Source organism: Poecilia mexicana, unplaced genomic scaffold (genome assembly GCF_051168715.1).
Source record: "Poecilia mexicana isolate PSO_F unplaced genomic scaffold, ASM5116871v1 scaffold_16, whole genome shotgun sequence".
Classification (NCBI taxonomy): Eukaryota; Metazoa; Chordata; class Actinopteri; order Cyprinodontiformes; family Poeciliidae; genus Poecilia; species Poecilia mexicana.
This window is the reverse complement of record NW_028263385.1, coordinates 1,713,902-1,733,228: the sequence shown is the minus strand read 5'-3', so window position 1 is coordinate 1,733,228 and position 19,327 is coordinate 1,713,902. Positions and strand designations below refer to the sequence as shown.

At 42.8% G+C, this 19,327-nt stretch overlaps 1 protein-coding gene across 2 annotated transcripts in view; it reads left to right on the top strand.

Annotated features, from left to right (window-relative positions):
• The window catches only part of gabbr1a (gamma-aminobutyric acid (GABA) B receptor, 1a), a 96,257-nt gene that overhangs the window by 11,885 nt on the left and 65,045 nt on the right, over window positions 1-19,327 (top strand). Inside the window, exons 5-6 of one of the 2 annotated variants that reach the window (XM_014991415.2) lie at window positions 3,882-4,067; window positions 5,661-5,678. In XM_014991415.2, coding sequence (XP_014846901.2) covers window positions 3,882-4,067; window positions 5,661-5,678 — 204 coding nt within the window. Of the gene's footprint in view, window positions 1-3,881; window positions 4,068-5,133; window positions 5,301-5,660; window positions 5,679-19,327 lie in introns of those variants that run through there. The other variant, XM_088014328.1, reaches the window with a different exon arrangement.

Here is a 19,327-nt window from a genome sequence, read left to right as displayed (position 1 = left end):
ATAATTTAGTCACAAAAGGAGATTAATGTGAGATTTTTTGCTACTGTGCTACATTCTGAGTAGAACAGATTTACAAAGGAATTTTATTTTATCTTAAATTCAAAATGTATTTTTTCACAGTTTTGACTGAACTGCTGCTCTGACTCAGTCTGACTGAGTTGGTTTTTATTCTCCAATTAACAATTTATCAATTTATAAATAATCATATTACTGATGGCGGCAAAAGGCCAATCAGTGCTGTAATTATCAGTTAATCTGGTTACTGAGCGACTCCCACTGGTTCCCAGTTAACCATTTAAACTGATTACATTCCCAGATCAGCGTTCTGACTGCTAACAGAAAAGAAATGTGTTGGTTCATTTTAAACTTGGTGGGTTTAAATGATGCGGCGAGGCGTCGTTTGGTTCTTCTACCCACTAAGGTCCAACTGGGAGAGAACCAGTTAAACCAGGACTGAGCTCACCTGGTGAAGCATGATGGGAATGTTCAGAGGCGTTCGTGTTCAGAAGTCAGGGTCACGTTTTTCAGAGGTGTGAGTTATCATCATCTCTCCTTAGAGGCTAAAAACAAAACTAATGACTAACAGCCACAGTCCAGAACCAGAGGTCCAGAACCAGAGGTCCAGAACCAGAGGTCCAGAGCCAGAGGTCCAGAGCCAGAGGTCCAGAACCAGAGGTCCAGAGCCAGAGGTCCAGAACCAGAGGTCCAGAACCAGAGGTCCAGAACCAGAGGTCCAGAGCCAGAGGTCCAGAGCCAGAGGTCCAGAACCAGAGGTCCAGAGCCAGAGGTCCAGAGCCAGAGGTCCAGAGCCAGAGGTCCAGAACCAGAGGTCCAGAACCAGAGGTCCAGAGCCAGAGGTCCAGAGCCAGAGGTCCAGAGCCAGAGGTCCAGAACCAGAGGTCCAGAGCCAGAGGTCCAGAGCCAGAGGTCCAGAACCAGAGGTCCAGAGCCAGAGGTCCAGAGCCAGAGGTCCAGAACCAGAGGTCCAGAGCCAGAGGTCCAGAGCCTAACTGCTTCTCTAAACCTCCAGTTTAAAGAACCAGTTAGTTTTAAACTGTAAACCAACAGAATCTAAAGTTTTAGCTGAAAACTGGCTGAGTTGAGATCTTTTCCCTGGAGCTTTAACAGCATCAGCAGCTGAACATTAAACATGAAATATCCTGGAAACTTTATTCCTGGATGCAGATTATTATTTAACACACAGAAAGGAAGTGACATTTAATGAGCCACATATTCACTGTAAGGATGCGAACATAGAAAACACCTTGAGATTTTAGCTAAATGTGGCACTCGTGTGCAAAATGAATAAAAATAAAGAAAACTGGCCTGACCTTCAGCTGCTGCCTTTGACACAAGTAATGCAGAATTAAAATAATATCTGAAGTGATAAATAATAAATATTTTTTGCCATCTTCTGGCTCTGGCTCTTTTTCCTAACGTCATTCTGACTCAGCAGAATCTCTAGATGGTTTTAACACCTGGAAACGGCGAGTCCCCCCAGGCAACCCCCCTCTGTTACGGCCCTGCAGGTCTGTCACTGGGGTCAGCTCCCTCATCAGCACTAACGCACTGAAATAAAGATGGCTGTGTCACAGTTTGCTGTTTGTGGAAGCTAGTCTGCAGGGTTCAGGGTTTTGTTCTGCAGCTGCCAAACAACGTGCTGAGTTTATGAAACGACACAAAATTAAATCTTATCTCCTAAAACACACTGAGGAGTTTCCAGATTAACATCTGTGAATGGAAGACTTTGGTCTGACAGCTGGAGCTCAGTAAGACGTAAAAATGATCAAATCATAAAACTATTCAACTCATTCTGGGTAGAAGATGTGATCAGTCAGAGCTGCAGATCAGAGATCAGAACCAGTCAGGTTTTTCTCCTGGTTCTGTTCAGGCGGTTCTGCTTGGTTCTGTTCGGGTTTTTCACGGACCTATAAAGGGAAACCTGCAACACCTTTACTGTGAAAATCCTTGGGGAAGTGTTGAGTTCCTGCTGAGGTTTGGACAAAAACCAGCATCACTAGAGGCTGAAGTTCTGATGATCAGATGAACGTTTACACATTTTACCAAAGTTTTACTGATGAGTTTCAGTTATTTAGCTTCTGCAGCTCCATGCAGCATCTGCAGCACAGTGCAGCTCCATGCAGCATCTGCAGCACAGTGCAGCTCCATGCAGCATCTGCAGCACAGTGCAGCTCCATGCAGCATCTGCAGCTCCCTGCAGCATCTGCAGCACAGTGCAGCTCCATGCAGCATCTGCAGCACAGTGCAGCTCCCTGCAGCATCTGCAGCACAGTGCAGCTCCCTGCAGCATCTGCAGCACAATGCAGCTCCATGCAGCATCTGCAGCACAGTGCAGCTCCCTGCAGCATCTGCAGCACAATGCAGCTCCATGCAGCATCTGCAGCACAATGCAGCTCCCTGCAGCATCTGCAGCACAATGCAGCTCCATGCAGCATCTGCAGCACAGTGCAGCTCCATGCAGCATCTGCAGCACAGTGCAGCTCCCTGCAGCATCTGCAGCACAGTGCAGCTCCATGCAGCATCTGCAGCACAGTGCAGCTCCATGCAGCATCTGCAGCACAGTGCAGCTCCATGCAGCATCTGCAGCACAGTGCAGCTCCCTGCAGCATCTGCAGCACAGTGCAGCTCCATGCAGCATCTGCAGCACAGTGCAGCTGCCTGCAGCATCTGCAGCACAGTGCAGCTCCATGCAGCATCTGCAGCACAGTGCAGCTCCATGCAGCATCTGCAGCACAGTGCAGCTCCATGCAGCATCTGCAGCACAGTGCAGCTCCATGCAGCATCTGCAGCACAGTGCAGCTCCATGCAGCATCTGCAGCACAGTACAGCTCCATGCAGCATCTGCAGCACAGTGCAGCTCCCTGCAGCACTGCATCCCAGGATGCAGCACTGCATCCTGGGTTTTATCTTTAGTCAGTGGCGCAAAAAGGGGGTATGCAGCTCATGCAACACATAGGGGCGCTGCACCAGAGGGGGCATCAAAGCCCCGTCTGGAGGGGGCGGCGCGCCGATGATGTCTTTGCATACACTTCAGCGCGCCCGTAGCTCCTTCACCTCGCATACATAATGGGGTAAATGTAGTGAGTTTTACTTTTCACGTGTCTTCGTCTCGGGGGGGTAGAGCGTATGGTTTCTCCGCTCCTTCACCTAGACGTACCTTCCTTGGGGGGGGGGGTATTTATGTTTTCGCATCCACCTGAATAATATGTAGTTGCGACCCTGTCTTTAGTCATGCAGCTCCTCCTCGGTTCTGGTTCTTCTCTCCGGAGGAGTTTGGCTCTCAGAGCTTTTGTGAAACAGGATTTTTGTTTTCTCTGCTTATGTAAGAGCGCAGGCTGCAGTGTGTGCTCACGCTGGAGCAAACCCGACAGCTAAACTGATTTATTTTCCTCCTCTCTGTCAGGCAGTCAGACCAAAGCAGCCGAGCGCCGCTGATTTCTTTCTCCCTCCTGCTAACTTTGTCGTCTTCCTGGCTTTGTTTCTGCGTTTCGGCTTAAATCCCGTTCATGAAAGCTGACAGGAGCCCAAACCTGGAAGCCAAAGCTGTTTAAATCCCACAGGAGGAAACCGTCTGAACTTAGAGGAGGATTTCCCTGTTTGCTCATTTATATTCAGCGTTTTCCTGCAGCCTGTTTGAGAGTTTTCAATCAGAGGTAGAGCCTCTCCAACAGCCAGCACTGTCCGTCCACCGTCCATATTAGGTTGCCATGGTTACCAGGCAGCGTTCTGGACAATTAGCTGAGAAATGCTCTCCAGTATAAGAAACATTTCGTGTTTTTTCTTCGTTCGCCTCTGAGGAACTGATCAGTAAAAACATCCTGTAAGTTTTACCTCCGGCCTTCTGCTCTGCTCCCCCTCAGTGCTGCAGTGCCCCAAGGTGTGGACGTCCCTGGAGAACGGCAGGGTGACAGCGCGGCCCCCGGGGCCCCCAGCAGAGGGGACAGTCCTCCACTACACCTGCAACTCCGGCTTCACCCTGGAGGGCAGAAACATCAGCCACTGCACCAAGCTGGGCAAATGGGACGCCCCCAAACCCACCTGCCTCTGTGAGTGTGCGTGCGTGAGACCACCATAAAGGTTATGTTTACATTTGAAAGTATAATAATGAACAGGAAAGCACCTGACAGCAGATTTAAAACTCAGAATTCAGATTTTTTTCCCGTCTATGAATGCACCACAGCTCCAAAGCTAATTCATAAATCAGCACTGTAAAAAATGTTCAGTTAGACACTTCTGGGTGAGTTCAAATAAATATTTAATAAATTCATTATGGACATTATTGATCCATTTTTGATACTAATGCGTCAAAAATAAAGAGTTGTGACGTGCCTCACTACTCTGCATTATTTTATTTACGGTAAACCAGAAAGCTCTGATATCTGGAGAGGTTTAGAGTGAATAAAATAATAAAATAAAAAAAATAAAATAAATGCAGAAAATCAGCAACAAATAAACAGATGAGAAGATAAATAGTTGCAAATTTACCTTTTGTGACATTAAATAAAAATAAAATCCACAAATGATTCCAAAATAAATATGTAGTATAGTACAAATACATGTAACATAAAATGTATTCTATAAGTTTCATAGAACAAAACAATAAAACTTATAGTTTTATCCTATAAGTTAAGAATAAAACTATAATAAAAAATCAGATTAATAATAAATATAATACATTCAAATGTTAGATATAACTTAATAAAACTATTTGAATAAATTAAACAAACATGTAAAATAGTAAAAATCTTTAAAAAAAACACCAGAGCTGCAAATTCTGGTATCAATTTAATGTTTTATTTTTACTACATAATAGATTAACTTGATGGCATTAAACATGTAAAGTCAGTTATTTTATTTTAATCTTTATATTTATTAATGTTATTTCATAAATCCTTGTTGTAATATTAATGAACATATTAAAGAGTTTAGAGTTAAATCCAGCTCCTCCTGCTTCCCTCATCAACTGGAACATCAGGCCTCAAACGCAACACGGAATTACAAACACCTGCTCTGGCGGCCGGTTGCTAGGCGACAAATGATCCCACCAATCAGAGCGTGATCCTCTGAGGGGTTTGTCTGGGAGGTAGAGGGGAGGAAGAGGAGGAGAGGAGGAGGAGAGGAGGAAGGCCTCGGAGTGAATGAATCCATGAAGACCGGAAGTTAGTGCTTCATTCACAGACAGCAAACGGCAGATGGCTGCCGGAACGTTCCGTTCCGATTAGTGCAAATAAATGAGGATTTGTGGGCAGAAAGAGAGGAGAACGATGAAGGAAATGTTGGTATGGTAACCAGTCAGGTTGCTATGGGAATGGTGGTATTTAAGGGGATTATCGGGACAGCTGGAGTGAGCAATCCTGCACAAATGTTAAGATTCTCATGAAGCTTTATGGTTTAATTTTAGATGCAGATTCAGGATAAAAACTGACGTTTAATTTCTCATTATTCCATCTGTAATAGAAGTTTTTTAACACGTTTCTGGGACACAATGTAAAGCAGTTACATAATAATTGGCCTCCTGGTAGATCTGCTCCACATTAATCAACTCTGCTGCCCCCTAGTGGAGCGGATGAGACGATGCTGTTTTTAATGCTGAGTCATTGATTTCTTCTTTTTCTTCTCTTTCTGTTTGCTCACCCAAGATGACAGAAACTACACAGGTAGGACTCTTTTATTACTTTAAAACACTATTTTTTAATGTATATTGATGCAACATTTAGTTTTTTAATGTGACTTATTTGAATTATCATTAAATTAAAATATGCTTCTTTTGCACTATTGAATATGTTTTTGTTATTAAAGAACAACTTTAACTTTAACTTTTGTTATTAAAGAACAACTTGATCTGTACATTTGGTACAGATCAATCTTTGACCAAGATCATGTACAGATCTTGGTCAAAGATCTGTACATCTTTGACCAAATGTACAGATCATCAGTAAATTAATGGAAAAAAAAGAAATTTCTTCTGGGAAATGTGTTTTTCTGTCCTCAGAAGAGATAACTATAATCTTATTGTCCCCTAGTTTCTGAAGCATTATTATTATTATTATTATTATTATTAAAGTTTAATCTCCTGTTTGCCTGAAGCGACTAACTGAATCCATCATCTGCTCAAACTTTCTGCAGTTCCAGAATCACAGCTGTTGAATCTGATTCTGCACATTTTTCCATCCAATCAAAATCTCATAAAACAAACTAAATTAGATTTAAAGATGATCAGATTGCATCAGTGGGGGGTTTCTGACATGGTGATATGCCAGGGTGGGATGTTTTGGGGGTGGCATGAAGCCCCTGATCAAGAAAAGAAAATCTAGTAAAATTTAAATTGTAAAAAAAACATTACAATTTAATAAATTAAAATAATTACATTTCTGCTTAGTTCAAGCACTGGTGTTTAACAAACTATTGTCAAAATCACACGTTTTAGCCTTTTGTTTCCACTTTACGTCATTTTTTTATTTTTATTTTTTCTCTCCTTCTTATCGCCGTGTCTCAGTTTTAAAGTTCCTCCAGAAACTTTAGGAAGGTTCCTGTTTTATCAGAGCTGCTGCTTTAAATCTCATCTGAATCCAGAGTTGTGAAGTAACTATAGTTACATTAACATTTTGGAAAACATGTATATTTAGGAATAATTAATTGTACTGTTTAGTTTTTCTTGAGTAATATTTTTATGAAGTATTTCTATTCTTACTTGAGTAAAACGTCTGGATCCTCTGAGAGTAACTTCACTGAATGAAGAGGAAACAAAGTGCAGGGGACACAGACAGACTCGCCTGCAGCATAAAGTCAGACTGCTGCTTTGTGCAAAATGTTTGTTTTTCTAAATGTTTTATTTTTTTTACCTGCTGAGTCTTTCAGCACCAGAAGTTTTTAATTCTGCTCTAACGTAGTTTATTTGCTGTAGTAGTTAGCTCCATGGCTGTTTTTAATAATTTGGGAAAGTGTTGCCTGAATCTGTTATTTTGTAATTATGGTATCTTTTTTATTTTTTCATTTTAGTCTTTAAAAGAATTTGGACATACATTTTTGTCAGTCTGACATATTTTTTAAATATTGAATCAGATATTCTGATCAGTTATTCTGTACTTGAGTAACCTTTTAACCCGATACTGTTTTACTCTGACTTCAGTACATTTTTTGGGACATCATATCTGCCTAAATCAGATAATTATAAAACAGTGTCATGAGGCTGTGGTCTGTGTTGTGGCCACTAGAGGGCAGCAGTGATCCTGTGGAAGCGGTGAGTCCTGAAGAAGTCTGCTGCTCTGATAAGAGCTCTGGAAGCTTTGAATCCTCTCACTTACTGCAAGAAGAGACAGAAGCTTCTTCTGACAGCTTTTCCAATTAAAGCCTTTTCAGCTGAAGGAAACGAGATTATAGCCCAAGCTCTGAAGTTCGGAAATAATTTGAGAAAGCACTCTGCGTTTCCTCTAAATCCCAACCAGCCCATTACATGGGGGACATAATTGTTCCGCCCAACTACTCCACAAATCCTTCTGATATTAGGGAGAAGATTAAAAGTAATTTGCTCATTAGTGGGGGAGTATTTTCAGTTCGGTTAAATTAATTCCCTCGTGTCCTCTCTTAATTGGAATTTCAAAGTTTTAATGGAACTTGTATTCTTATTAGTTTGTTGCTGATCATTGAAGCGGCACTACTGCCACAGATATTTCACAGTTCTCACTCAGAAGCCTGGATTCTGGTGGTCCGGTCCGGTTTGGCAAATCAGAACCTTTCCTCTGGATTTAAAAGCTAAAACATAAAACAGATGATTCACAAACGGAGCTAAGAAAGTTCCAGCTTCTGTATGGAAACGTGAAAAAATGAACATCATCCTGTTAGATGCTCTAAACTTCCTTCAATCAAAGCAGAAAATTCTCCTTTATTGAATTCATGCTTCCAGCTGCATCGTCACCATCCTCACATCAGACCAGCAATACGCTGGTCACATGGTCACTCATTGTAAGGAAGTCATAGATATTTATCGGTTTTTACTCAGCGTATGGACAGAAAATTAGTTTAAGTTTAGACACTCCACACCAAGGTAACGCAAGAATAGCTGCAAGTCTGTGCAGAAAATGTTTTAGGAAAACTAACATCTTGCTGTATTTTGTTCTTGCCTCTTAAAGGCGTTTGCACACCTGACAGTCTGGTAGACTCGGTTCTATTGGGAACCAAAACTGCAGCGCTGTTCCATTTTCAGCTGCGGTTCACTTTCACACTGCACTGAGTCAAACAAACCTTCACGAAATGAACACCGCCAGAGCTTTAGAGGTTTGAGGATTTCTCTCCTCTCCTGATTCTCTCTGCCAGGCTAAAATCAAAGTAAAACTACAAACATCACCTTCAGTCAACAGTACAAGATCCATCCAGTCCGTTTTCAACCAAAGCATGTTGCACTTCGGGCAGCATGTGGATACAGATCCTCCAGTTTTATACCAAAATGTTTCCAACATAAAACTCTGACAGTAATGAGCGTCTTGAACACCTGCTTAGGTTTTCACACTAATAGACGACATTAATGACGATATTAAACATTAAAAGGCCCAATATCGACTCAGCTCCAGACTGAAAACAAAACTGAAGGAACCCATTAGCCACACCTCTTTTTTGTTGTTGTGGCGCCCCCTGGTGGCTGGGGGACTCCGTAGGGTTCAGGTGGGAGATAAAAAGATCTTTCGCTTTGATAGAGTTCTGGAAATTTTTAATATAAAAATAATAAAAAAATGTTTTTGAAGTTTGTAACCAAAGAAAGATTCTTCAGCTGCCACTGAGTTTCTGTAGAGTCAAACTTAAATTCTGGAGAAGGAATACAGAATATTTGCATAAATGGCCGTTTTTTAGATGAGCAAAATGATAAAGTAAACTTTAACATTTAGATTTTGGAGCAACAGTGACGTCACTAAATAATGCCATTTCTACCAACCCTGTCGGCAGAAAACGACTGATTGTTTTGGATGAATCTTCAGCTCTCATTTGCCATTAATGTGGATTTTGTCGCCACCTCGTGGCCTAGCTCAGGTATTTCAACCTTTTTATCAACAAACGGACAACAGAAAGTTTAACATTGTTGTAATCAACCTTTTTACAATATTTGCTCAATCTGATGGCATTTTTGTCTTTAAAATAGTAGAATATTTATAAATATTAACTAATTACACATCATTACTGATTCCTCCACATTGTTTAACGGCTATAAGTAAAACGGAGCCGGCCCAAGGTATGAGTGAACTAAGTCTTTAAGCCTCCCCAATAATCCTTAGGTCTGAACAGACTGTAGATCTAAAATTTTAATGAAGATGTTAATGTTTAATATTTTTTCTTTAAAAAAACTGTTTTTTGTTACCGTAGTAACTGTCTGATGCTATGAGTTTAGTCTTTTCTCAGTGTGTGAGCTCCAGCATGTCTGTAAATAATGACCAGTGATTCCCATGAAGTTCGGCTGAATTTGCTTCTCCTCCCTGATCCCAGTGACTCTGGATCGAATCGCCTTTTCTGACGCTGATGTCCTTGAATCAGAGTCTGCTCAGGTCCCTGTTTGACCTTGAGCCGGCCCTGCCCAGTAGCCCAAGTTCTCCCCTCAGTGCGAGCGCCGAGATGAGCAGCACTGAACCCACAACATAATTTTGGCTTGCGACTTTCTCACAGAAACTTTGGAAATGTCAGGCAGACTCGACAAACAGATAATTAACAAAGCAGCCGCGGACTGCTTCCACAAATAGACATTTCCGAGCGTCGTCTCTGCGCTGACCTCCTCCTCGCTCGGTTCCATCTCCTCTCCGTGTGCCATCACCACCCACTTACTGGCTCCTCAGCGGGAGAAAGGTTAATACCCTCTCCTGTCGCTGTCTGCGCTGCCCTGCTCTCCGGATCGGTGGCAGGAAGACTCTATATTTGCTCCTCTGTTTCACTCGATAACTACTGCAGGTTTGCAGCAACGGAAACATAAAAGAAAGCAAATAAAAAGATATATATAATCATCTTATGTCCAAAAAATCTGCTGCTAATGCAAGAAGAATAAGCTTAAGATGATTTCAGTTAATAATCTACTAAATGTTCAAATATGGAGCCTAAAAGATTAAATCTTTCCTTTTTCATTTCCCATTAAGGGAAGTTTGCAAATTAACATTTATTTTCAGGAATTGATCCATGATAAATTACAGCAAAACAAACATCAGTTTGATTTTTTAGAAGCCTTTGACTTGGTTTAGCGTCACGCTGCCGTCTAAGTGAGCGGCTGCTGTTCCTCCATCGTCTCTGGGAGAAACGGCGGCGCTCAGAGGAAACGCTCTCACTGGGCATCAAACCTGTGGCTGCGCTCCCTTCAGCAAAACGCTGTCAGTATTCAGCTAATGTCAAAAGAGTAATTTTATGATTGTGTTGTTTCCATTAAATAAGAAATGCAAATAAAATCACATGCGAATAAGTTTGTTCACGCAATATAATTAAAAAACAAGCTGTGACATCATCATCCTGCCACTTCCTGTCGTCTTCTTCGTCTTTTCTGCCAGTAGTAACACCCGACTGCTGATCATGACTCCTGATATGAAAAAAAGCACTTCCATTGGCTTTTTACAAAAACACTAATTTTAATCACACCTCACTGAGGTACAAAAAAATTATCAAAAATTATATATATATATATATATATATATATATATATATATATATATATATTGCTTTGTTTTTTTAAATTGGAATATTTCTCCAGTTAGCGTTAGCTCCATAGTGTCTATCGCTCCAACAGCATTAAATGAATAAAATATCTTGACATGTTATTTTTAATGTTATGCTAGTGGTGTCAATTTAGACTCTTCCTGTTTGTCAGAATAAAAGCACTTCCTGTTCTCTCTCATGCTGACCAGATCGTTCTCTTTGCATCTTGGAGGTTTTCTGTTTGGCTGCAGATCAAAGATGCTAACCCAGTGATGTCAAGTTTTAAAAGATGATTTTTGGCTGAGGGAATATAAATTGTTTGTAGCTTTTTGAAGGGATCTGGATTTTTGTGGAGCTGTTAAAATTATTGCCTTATTTTTATTTATTTATTTTGAAGAAGCCAACATGAGGTAACTCATGCATGGTGAAGGATTTATGACGGACTGAAGCCGTATTAACTGATCTGACCTGCTGCTGCGTCGTTTGGTGACTTTAGACCCGTTCTGTCCTGTCAGCAAATGAAATCCTAAGTACCGACTTTCTTCTAACTCAAAAATAAATGTCTAATTGATTAGTGCAGCTCTTTCTCTAGAAGCTGGATGCTCTAATATGAAATTAAAAGGACATTTAAAGTCTTGATCTGAACAATATTCAGACTTTTCTGTAAACCTGCTGATGCAACAGATTCATAAACCCTGAACCGTCTGTCCAGGTGTTGGACGCTGCAAACCGTCGATCCGTCAGAAAACAAACCGTCTGCGACAGGCTGCAGCTTAACTGGTTCTTGATTCGCCACATCGCCGTTCTGAGCTTAGAAGCTTTTCATGCCTCAGTAATTGAATTTAGAGTTCAGTGGTTCATCTAACGGATCATTTTTTAAACAGTTTTTTGAAAGCAGAAAATGAGTGGAAACGGCAGCAAAAATGTAAAAGAAGAACCTGTTAAAGATTTGTGTAAAAGCAAACCCAGAGCGCCTGGCGGCCCGGAGGACAGGAGATGGAGAGATGGAAGGTTCTGGAAGGTTCAGGAGTCAGGATGGTGAAGAGAGGCTGCAGCTGTTTCACATCTGAGAGGAGAACCAGACTGGAGAAAAGCAGCCGGTCCAAAACGGAAGAACCGAGCCGAGACGCAGCAGAACTTAATTAAACCGACAAACCGGGTCTGCAGAACCGCTGCGGATCAAACCTCCAACAAAACCCAGAGGGAAAACCGGAAAACTGTCCTTCAGACCCGACAGGACGACGAACCCGAAGATTCAGGGAGACGGTTCTGACAGAAACGGGACTGCAACTACCAGAACCTTGCAGAACTACCAGAACCTTGCAGAACTACGAGAACCTTCCAGTATCATCAGAACCTTCCAGAACCACCAGAACTTTCCAGAACCTTCCAGAAATGAGGAGCTAAACTGGTGCTGGTTTAATTCCAAGATCAGTTAAAATATTGAACTCAGATTTGATCCGTTTCAACGATGCCGTCTGACGTTACTAGATAATTAAATTGATTAAAATCCATGTTTGAGAATCGCATGTAGAAAAATAAGGAATAACTGAGTCCTTTCCTGAAATAAAGCAGAACTTTTTCCTTTTTATGAAGAAAAGGTCGGAAACATTCCTGGAGGCAAAAACCGAGTCAGAGTTCAGGTTGAGGTGAAAACGTCTGCAGCTCAGATTTGTTTCATACTTTGATGTTTCAGATTGCAAAACACATCTGAACATGCTGCAAAGAAAAGGAAAATAAAGCAAAAAGCTGTAAGTCACCGGAGGAAACTAAACTATGTGAAAAGGAAATGATGTAGTTGTTCTGCTTAGCGAATCCTTCATCACTGTGGAGGAATTCAGACCCACTCTGCTCTGCACAATTCTTGATTTCAGCCACACTGGAGGTTTTTCATCATTCATTTGATCCAAAACACTGAAGCTGCACAGCAGGATAAATCTGTAAGCAGGTAAATACAGCTCGTATTTAACTGGTGAACTTCAGCTTTTAGCTCCCAACTCGATAAAGAGCTGAAAAACAAAATGTTGTTTTCCTGCAAACGGTCATTTTCCACAGAATATTTATTAATCTGGCCAACTCTCTGGTGTCCATAGGTTTAGATTCAGTGATTTCGATCTAATAGAAATTAAACAACATCAGTAAAACAGTAAATATTCAGGGATGCAATACAAACCAGACTGGCTGCAGCAACTAGTGGGGGAGGAGGATCCTGCTCTGTCCTCTCTGAAATCTCACAGGAATTTAGACTTTATTATATTCAGCAATGATATCATAAAAAAATAAAACTTGTAACATTTTAAATGATATTTTCCACCTATTTTCTGTGACCACGCTTATGCTAATCCGCTAACAAATGTTTTGTTTTGCACATGAGCATTTTTGCTAACTTTGTAAAAATGCTAAACATTTTAGCTTCCCTAACTGGAGAAAAACCTGCGAGGCGTTTAGCGTTTAGTCTGGACTCAAAACTTCAGGGGTTTTGAAAAATGCAATATCTTAAAATGACTAGTTTTACCTTTACAGTCTGAAAATTTGCAAAAACCTTCAAATGTACCATGCTAATATGCTACAGCACAACCTACCTGCTCCTCACAGCAACAGGTGGGGGAGGGGAAGCCGCTTTAGAGAAACCAAATAAAACACTTTAGTTTGTTTGAAAATGTCTAATCTAAATATTTTTGACTTAAATTTTCACCAGTAGAAAATCTGATACTTTTTTCTTTTTTTACATTCTTTAAACTTTTTTATGCTAATCTTGTTTTAATACTCAGTTTTTATGACTATTTACATTTTAGACAATATTTTTAAAAGTTTAAATTATTAGTCCTTATATTAACTGAACTAAATAGAAAATTATTACATTTAAATATATTTGATGTAAAATAGCATAAATGTAAATCCAAGTGATTTTAAGAAAACCAGCCAAAACCTGCAGCAGAGAAACGCAAACCATCTGCCAGGTGATTTACAGGACAGGATCGTTCCAGGTGATGCAGGTCAGCATGTTTTCCAGCTCAGTACCTGAAATGTCTCTGGCTGTAGATCCCAGTAAGATCTGAATTTGCCTCCTGATCTGACAGGGAAAGTCTGAGCTGATGCAGATTTGCTGTTTGCCGCCTCATATCTGCATAACTGGATGTTTCTGCTGCAGCTCGCTGCACAAACCTCACATCTATAAATATCAGCATCTTGGGCAAGAGCAACATTGATTTTTACACAACATGATTTGTCAGAGGTTTTTCTCTCTGATTTGGATCTCTGTCAGAACAACACGTGCTCCAGCAGAACCTCTGCGCCGCTAGAATCGTTTCCTTCCAGAGGAATCCGGCTGATTAACGCGAGCCGCAGACAGGAACACATGTTGGGTCAAAGCAGCTCATTAAGGCAGCGATGCAGCTCGATGCAGCTGCTGTTGCATCTTCAGACCGGGCCGCCGCTAATGGGCCCCTGGCCACCATGAGGGCCGCTAACGCTGCACTGTTGCTTCTGCTGTCGGCTGCAGGTAAAGTTCAGGGCTGAATAATTGATGGATCGTTGGAGGGTCACAGGGTGGCGGGAGGAAGAGGAGGAGGAGGAGGAAGGCAGAGATGATGGCGGCGCCGGTCGGCCTGTGAGGCTTGTTAGCAGCTGGATCTGATTGGCTCTCTGCTACACACACATCCACATAATGAGACCCGGGTAATGAACCAGGGTTACATAATGGCCCCATTCCACCGCTCAACTACGGAGAATTTTTAATTTAGACTGGAGTCATAATGGTCGACTCGATCGGTGCAATAAGTAATTTTACAAAAGGAGCTTCGCTGTAATTAGAGCAGTAAGAGAGGAGCTGCAGAAAGAGCAGCAGCCGTCATCATCATGGAGTTTATTTCAGCTTCGTAAAGAGGAAAGGAGGTCAGATGGTTCTGCTGGAGGATCCAGCCGGAAATCAGCCGCTAATCAACCTCTGAACCAGGAAGTCCTCACAAAGCGCCTTCAGCTTTCTGCTGCAAAAACATGTTTAAGTTAACTCTAATGTAGGTCAGAAAATACTCCATTCCTTCATGTTTCTCATTTGAGCAGACAGACTCCTTATAAACTGATGTGCTCATAATTCTACAACCTTTTTTAAATATTCATTTTTTGTATTTTTGCTGTTTTTTTTTTGGCTCAGTTTTATTCCCACCTGAACCATTTTCACAGAAATGCTCCACTGACATCACTCAGACATAATTTAACACATTTTCTTATGAATCTAAGAAAAATATCAAAATTAACAGTTTGGCAGAAAACAGGATTTTTTCTGGGCTAAAATGGGGATGAATTAAAATGAAACTTAAAGGAAATATTAACGTATAAATTTAACCGTTAGGAGTGAGTCTGGATGGATTAGGATGTTTGCAGATGACATTGTAGCGTTCAGTGAGAAGAGCGCAGGTGAAGGAGTGAAGCAGTGTGACGGCAGCGGGTGCTGCAGCAGTGTGACGGCAGCGGGCGCTGCAGCAGTGTGACGGCAGCGGGCGCTGCAGCAGTGTGACGGCAGCGGGCGCTGCAGCAGTGTGACGGCAGCGGGCGCTGCAGCAGTGTGACGGCAGCGGGTGCTGCAGCAGTCTGTGACGGCAGCGGGTGCTGCAGCAGTCTGTAACGGCAGCGGGCGCTGCAGCAGTGTGACGGCAGCGGGCGCTGCAGCAGTGTGACGGCAGCGGGCGCTGCAGCAGTGTGACGGCAGCGGGTGCTGCAGCAGTGTGACGGCAGCGGGTGCTGCAGCAGTGTGACGGCAGCTGGCGCTGCAGCAGTCTGTAACGGCAGCGGGCGCTGCAGCAGTCTGTAACGGCAGCGGGCGCTGCAGCAGTGTGACGGCAGCGGGCGCTGCAGCAGTGTGACGGCAGCGGGCGCTGCAGCAGTGTGACGGCAGCGGGCGCTGCAGCAGTGTGACGGCAGCGGGCGCTGCAGCAGTGTGACGGCAGCGGGCGCTGCAGCAGTGTGACGGCAGCGGGCGCTGCAGCAGTGTGACGGCAGCGGGCGCTGCAGCAGTCTGTAACGGCAGCGGGTGCTGCAGCAGTGTGACGGCAGCGGGTGCTGCAGCAGAGGGGGCTGTCGGCCTCATCAGGTCAGCGCTGCTCGTTGAGGAAAGTTACACCAAACTTTTTACCTCAAATTCTCCAAAAACCTCTAATAAGACCAGAAATGAGTATCTGGGTTTGTCAGTAGTTAGTTTGTTCAGAGAGAAGCTGGAATGTGCAGAGAGACGGTTTCTTCTATGGCGTGGTGACCTCTGACCCCTGAAGGCTGATCGGGGACCCAGCCTGAACAGAACCACTTTATTAAAGCTGCAGTCTGTCTCTACTGCACTGATCCAAATCAAAACCTGAATTCTCTGCAGTTTCGTCTCGTCTAAAGACAAACTAGCTGCTAATTTTAGAGCAGAGCAGGAATGAAGCAGCTGTGACGGTTCCGATTTAAAGGGCCGGTTCAGAACCTGTTTATGGGTCAGGGATCCGGAGTGTGTGCCGACCGGGAACAGCTCAGTGTTCCTGCTGCTCATCAGCACCAACCTGGCCTACATGTGAGCCGGGCCTGGCAGCCAGAGAAGAGGGCAGACACACCCAGCTGTGATTGAACCGTTATTTTTTAGTTTTTTGTCGAAGCGGTTTGTGAGTTTCATGGAGACGAGGCGGAGCTGAAACATGAATCAGTGCAGCTGCTAACGGATCAGAGGCGCTCGTTGCTTCGTATTGATTCACGGCCCAGAAGCAGCGCCGGGGCCAACATTAACTCAGCTAAACTATGTTTGCATGTCAGCAGCTTTTACATCCAAAACTGTAAAGATAATTCTGTGATTTTCAGTAAAATCCTCAGATTTCCACATTTAGAGTGAAAACAGTTGAATTTCCTGCGTTTCGTCCCAGAAATCTGACCTGGCTCCTCCACCGGCGTCAAAACCTTCATGAAGGATCATTTGTTGCAGGGCTGTTGCATTATAGCTCATGTCATGCAGCACTCCATCACTCTGTTTTTTGGTCAAACGCAGCCTGGAGGTGTGTTTTGGCTCATAGTGCTGCTGAAAAAATAATGAGGTGCCATAAAGCTCCAAACAGGCAAGCTGGTGTATGGCTGCGGGGCGTTGTGGATTCATGGCTCCAGATTTCCACTCGGCCTCTCCGCTCCTCTCCTCCCGTCTTCCCGGGTCGCTCAGCCTCTCAGCCGGTGTCACACACACTCCTCCAGTTGTTCACACCGACGTTCATCTGCTGCCAACAGCCCAGAGAATCGTCCAATCAGCCTCCTTACTGCTGATTACCTCACAAAGAAAAGCGCCAGGCAGGGCAGGGCTTTCATCCATTCATTTATCTTTTATCATGATAAATTTTTTCATTTTCTTTGTAACAGTAAAATCCAATTAATGCTCTTAAAAAATTGCATATTGTTGGGATTTTTAGTTTTACTATTTTTTTCCACTGATCAATAAGAGCATCAAACATTTTTTAAATATAACTAAATGTCATTTACTGTGTGCAGTAAGTCACACTGCTCTATGTGACTGGTGTCCTAAATGAGGATTTTCTGAATGTTTTTCAAGAGCAGTTTTTGTGCTGATTTTTATTCAGGCAGCATTAGTGACCTAAAAAATAGTTTTTATCATTATTGTTATCACAATAAAGCCACAAAATATTGTGATAAAACTTTAAGTCCATATCGCCCGGCCTACCTGAAGGCTTTGGTCCTCTTAGCAATAATAATAATAATCTGAGCTTTAATCGGTTTTAAATTATTTTAATCTGACCTCAAAATGTGCAGAAACACCATCAGGTTGCAGGCTGCCGTCGGGTTTAAATAAACATGAAGCTAAAAGGATAAATCTTTATTTCCTCTGTGTTCAGGTGTCGGGACCTCCTGGTGATTTCTGTCTGAGCAAACAGGGAAACGATTTCTGCTGCTCACTGACCAGAAACGGCTGAAAACCATTTCCAAAATATACATAAAATATTCACCAGTAGTGAACATGACACTAAATTCCTCCTGAGGACAGAAAAATGACTGAAAACCTCCGAGCTCCACCAGACTCAGCAGGTTAAAGGTCATGAAATGTGTTTAAACCAACATGGCAGCTCAAATGAAGCTAGCAAACATCTGGAACATCGGAGGAGTGGAGATGTTTCAGCGCCATGTTGGGAGAAAACCAAGCGCAACACGCCATCTGCCAAGCACGGTGATGGCGGAGTGGTGATGTGGGCTGTGCAGCCTCAGGAACCAGACACATCGTTGAAGTTCAGTGTTTCACTGCAGCTTCACCTGAACAATCATCCCAACAGAACCTGAAGCTTCTGCAACGGTCCAGTCAAAGTCCAAGTGTCTGACAGATTAAAATTGGTAGAGAAATTATGTTATGATGTGATGACACTGGGCTGGAAATGTTGGAATAACTTAATTTGATGTCGAATGATCCTTAAAAATCGAATCGTTTCTGTATTTAAAATCCCGTTTAGCTGCGTTACGTTGTGCTTTGGAACCAGCGCAGGGAGAAATGCGCCACATTTAGAAGTTACATTTTCATCCGACATGAATTATGATTCCAGCTGAGAGAAGCAAACAAAGTTTAGTTGAAAACAAAACTCTCTCTTAGCTCTAAATCCGTTTTTAAAAGAGAGGCAGCAGCTTTCAGGAGGGAACATGAAGAATCACGTGACTCCCGCTTGTTCTCTAAATAATGAAATCAATGGTTTTACTATCGATAAATGTAATTTTTTATGTGATGATATAAAAATATATTTGTTGTGAAGTTTCTAAAATCTTGTAGTCATTTGATCTTTGCCAGCAAAAAAAGTTTCTTCCCGTCAGAATTGACTGATTTATTTCTATTCCAGTAACCAAACAGATAATGAACATTAAATGCTGCATAAAAACAAAAAATAATTAATGAAACTGAGCTGTTAGAAGAGATGAAACTAATTGAGAACATAAAAACAATCCAGTAAGAATAAAAACATCGATGGCCTCCAGCAGGAATAACAGGCCTCCTGCATTTTGATGGGAGGATTTCAGACATTTCATTAAAAGCTCAGGAAATGATGTGATAATCTATCACCTTTAAACAACCTGAAGTGAGTAATTCATCAGAGAAAGAGCCTCCCTCCCTCCTCCTCCCCCTCCCGCTCCTCTTCCTCACTCCCCCTCTCCTCTCACTCTGCCAGCCGGTGCTGCAGTGGATCAGTCGCAGAGCTCCACCGCCTGCCTGCCTGCTAACCCGTTTCATCTCCTGGAAAACAAACGGCGGCGTTAAAAAAACCCGGGGGGGAAATGAGTGCCTCTCCGCCGCTTCGCGCTCCATCTGTTTTCTCCATCTGCGGCCGCCGCTCCGCGCTCCTCTGACCCGACCCGACGTCCTCTGCGCGGACTCCAAACCCGCGTCCGAACCGCGCTTCGCTTCGCATCGCAGCATTTTTTCATTCTGCGTAGAAAAAGAAAAAGTCGTGAGGACGGAAAACGCGCTGCTCTATTTTCAACACAGATCGCGTTTTTTCGTTTCTTTTCTTTTTCTTTTTTTAAGCGGAGTCTGAGGATGCGCGGAGTCGGAACCGTCCAGAGATGAGAACCAGAACCTGGGTTTGTTTTCAGCTCGACTCGTTTGGAGGCGAACAGGATGAACCGGGTCTGACTTTGTCTGGGAAAC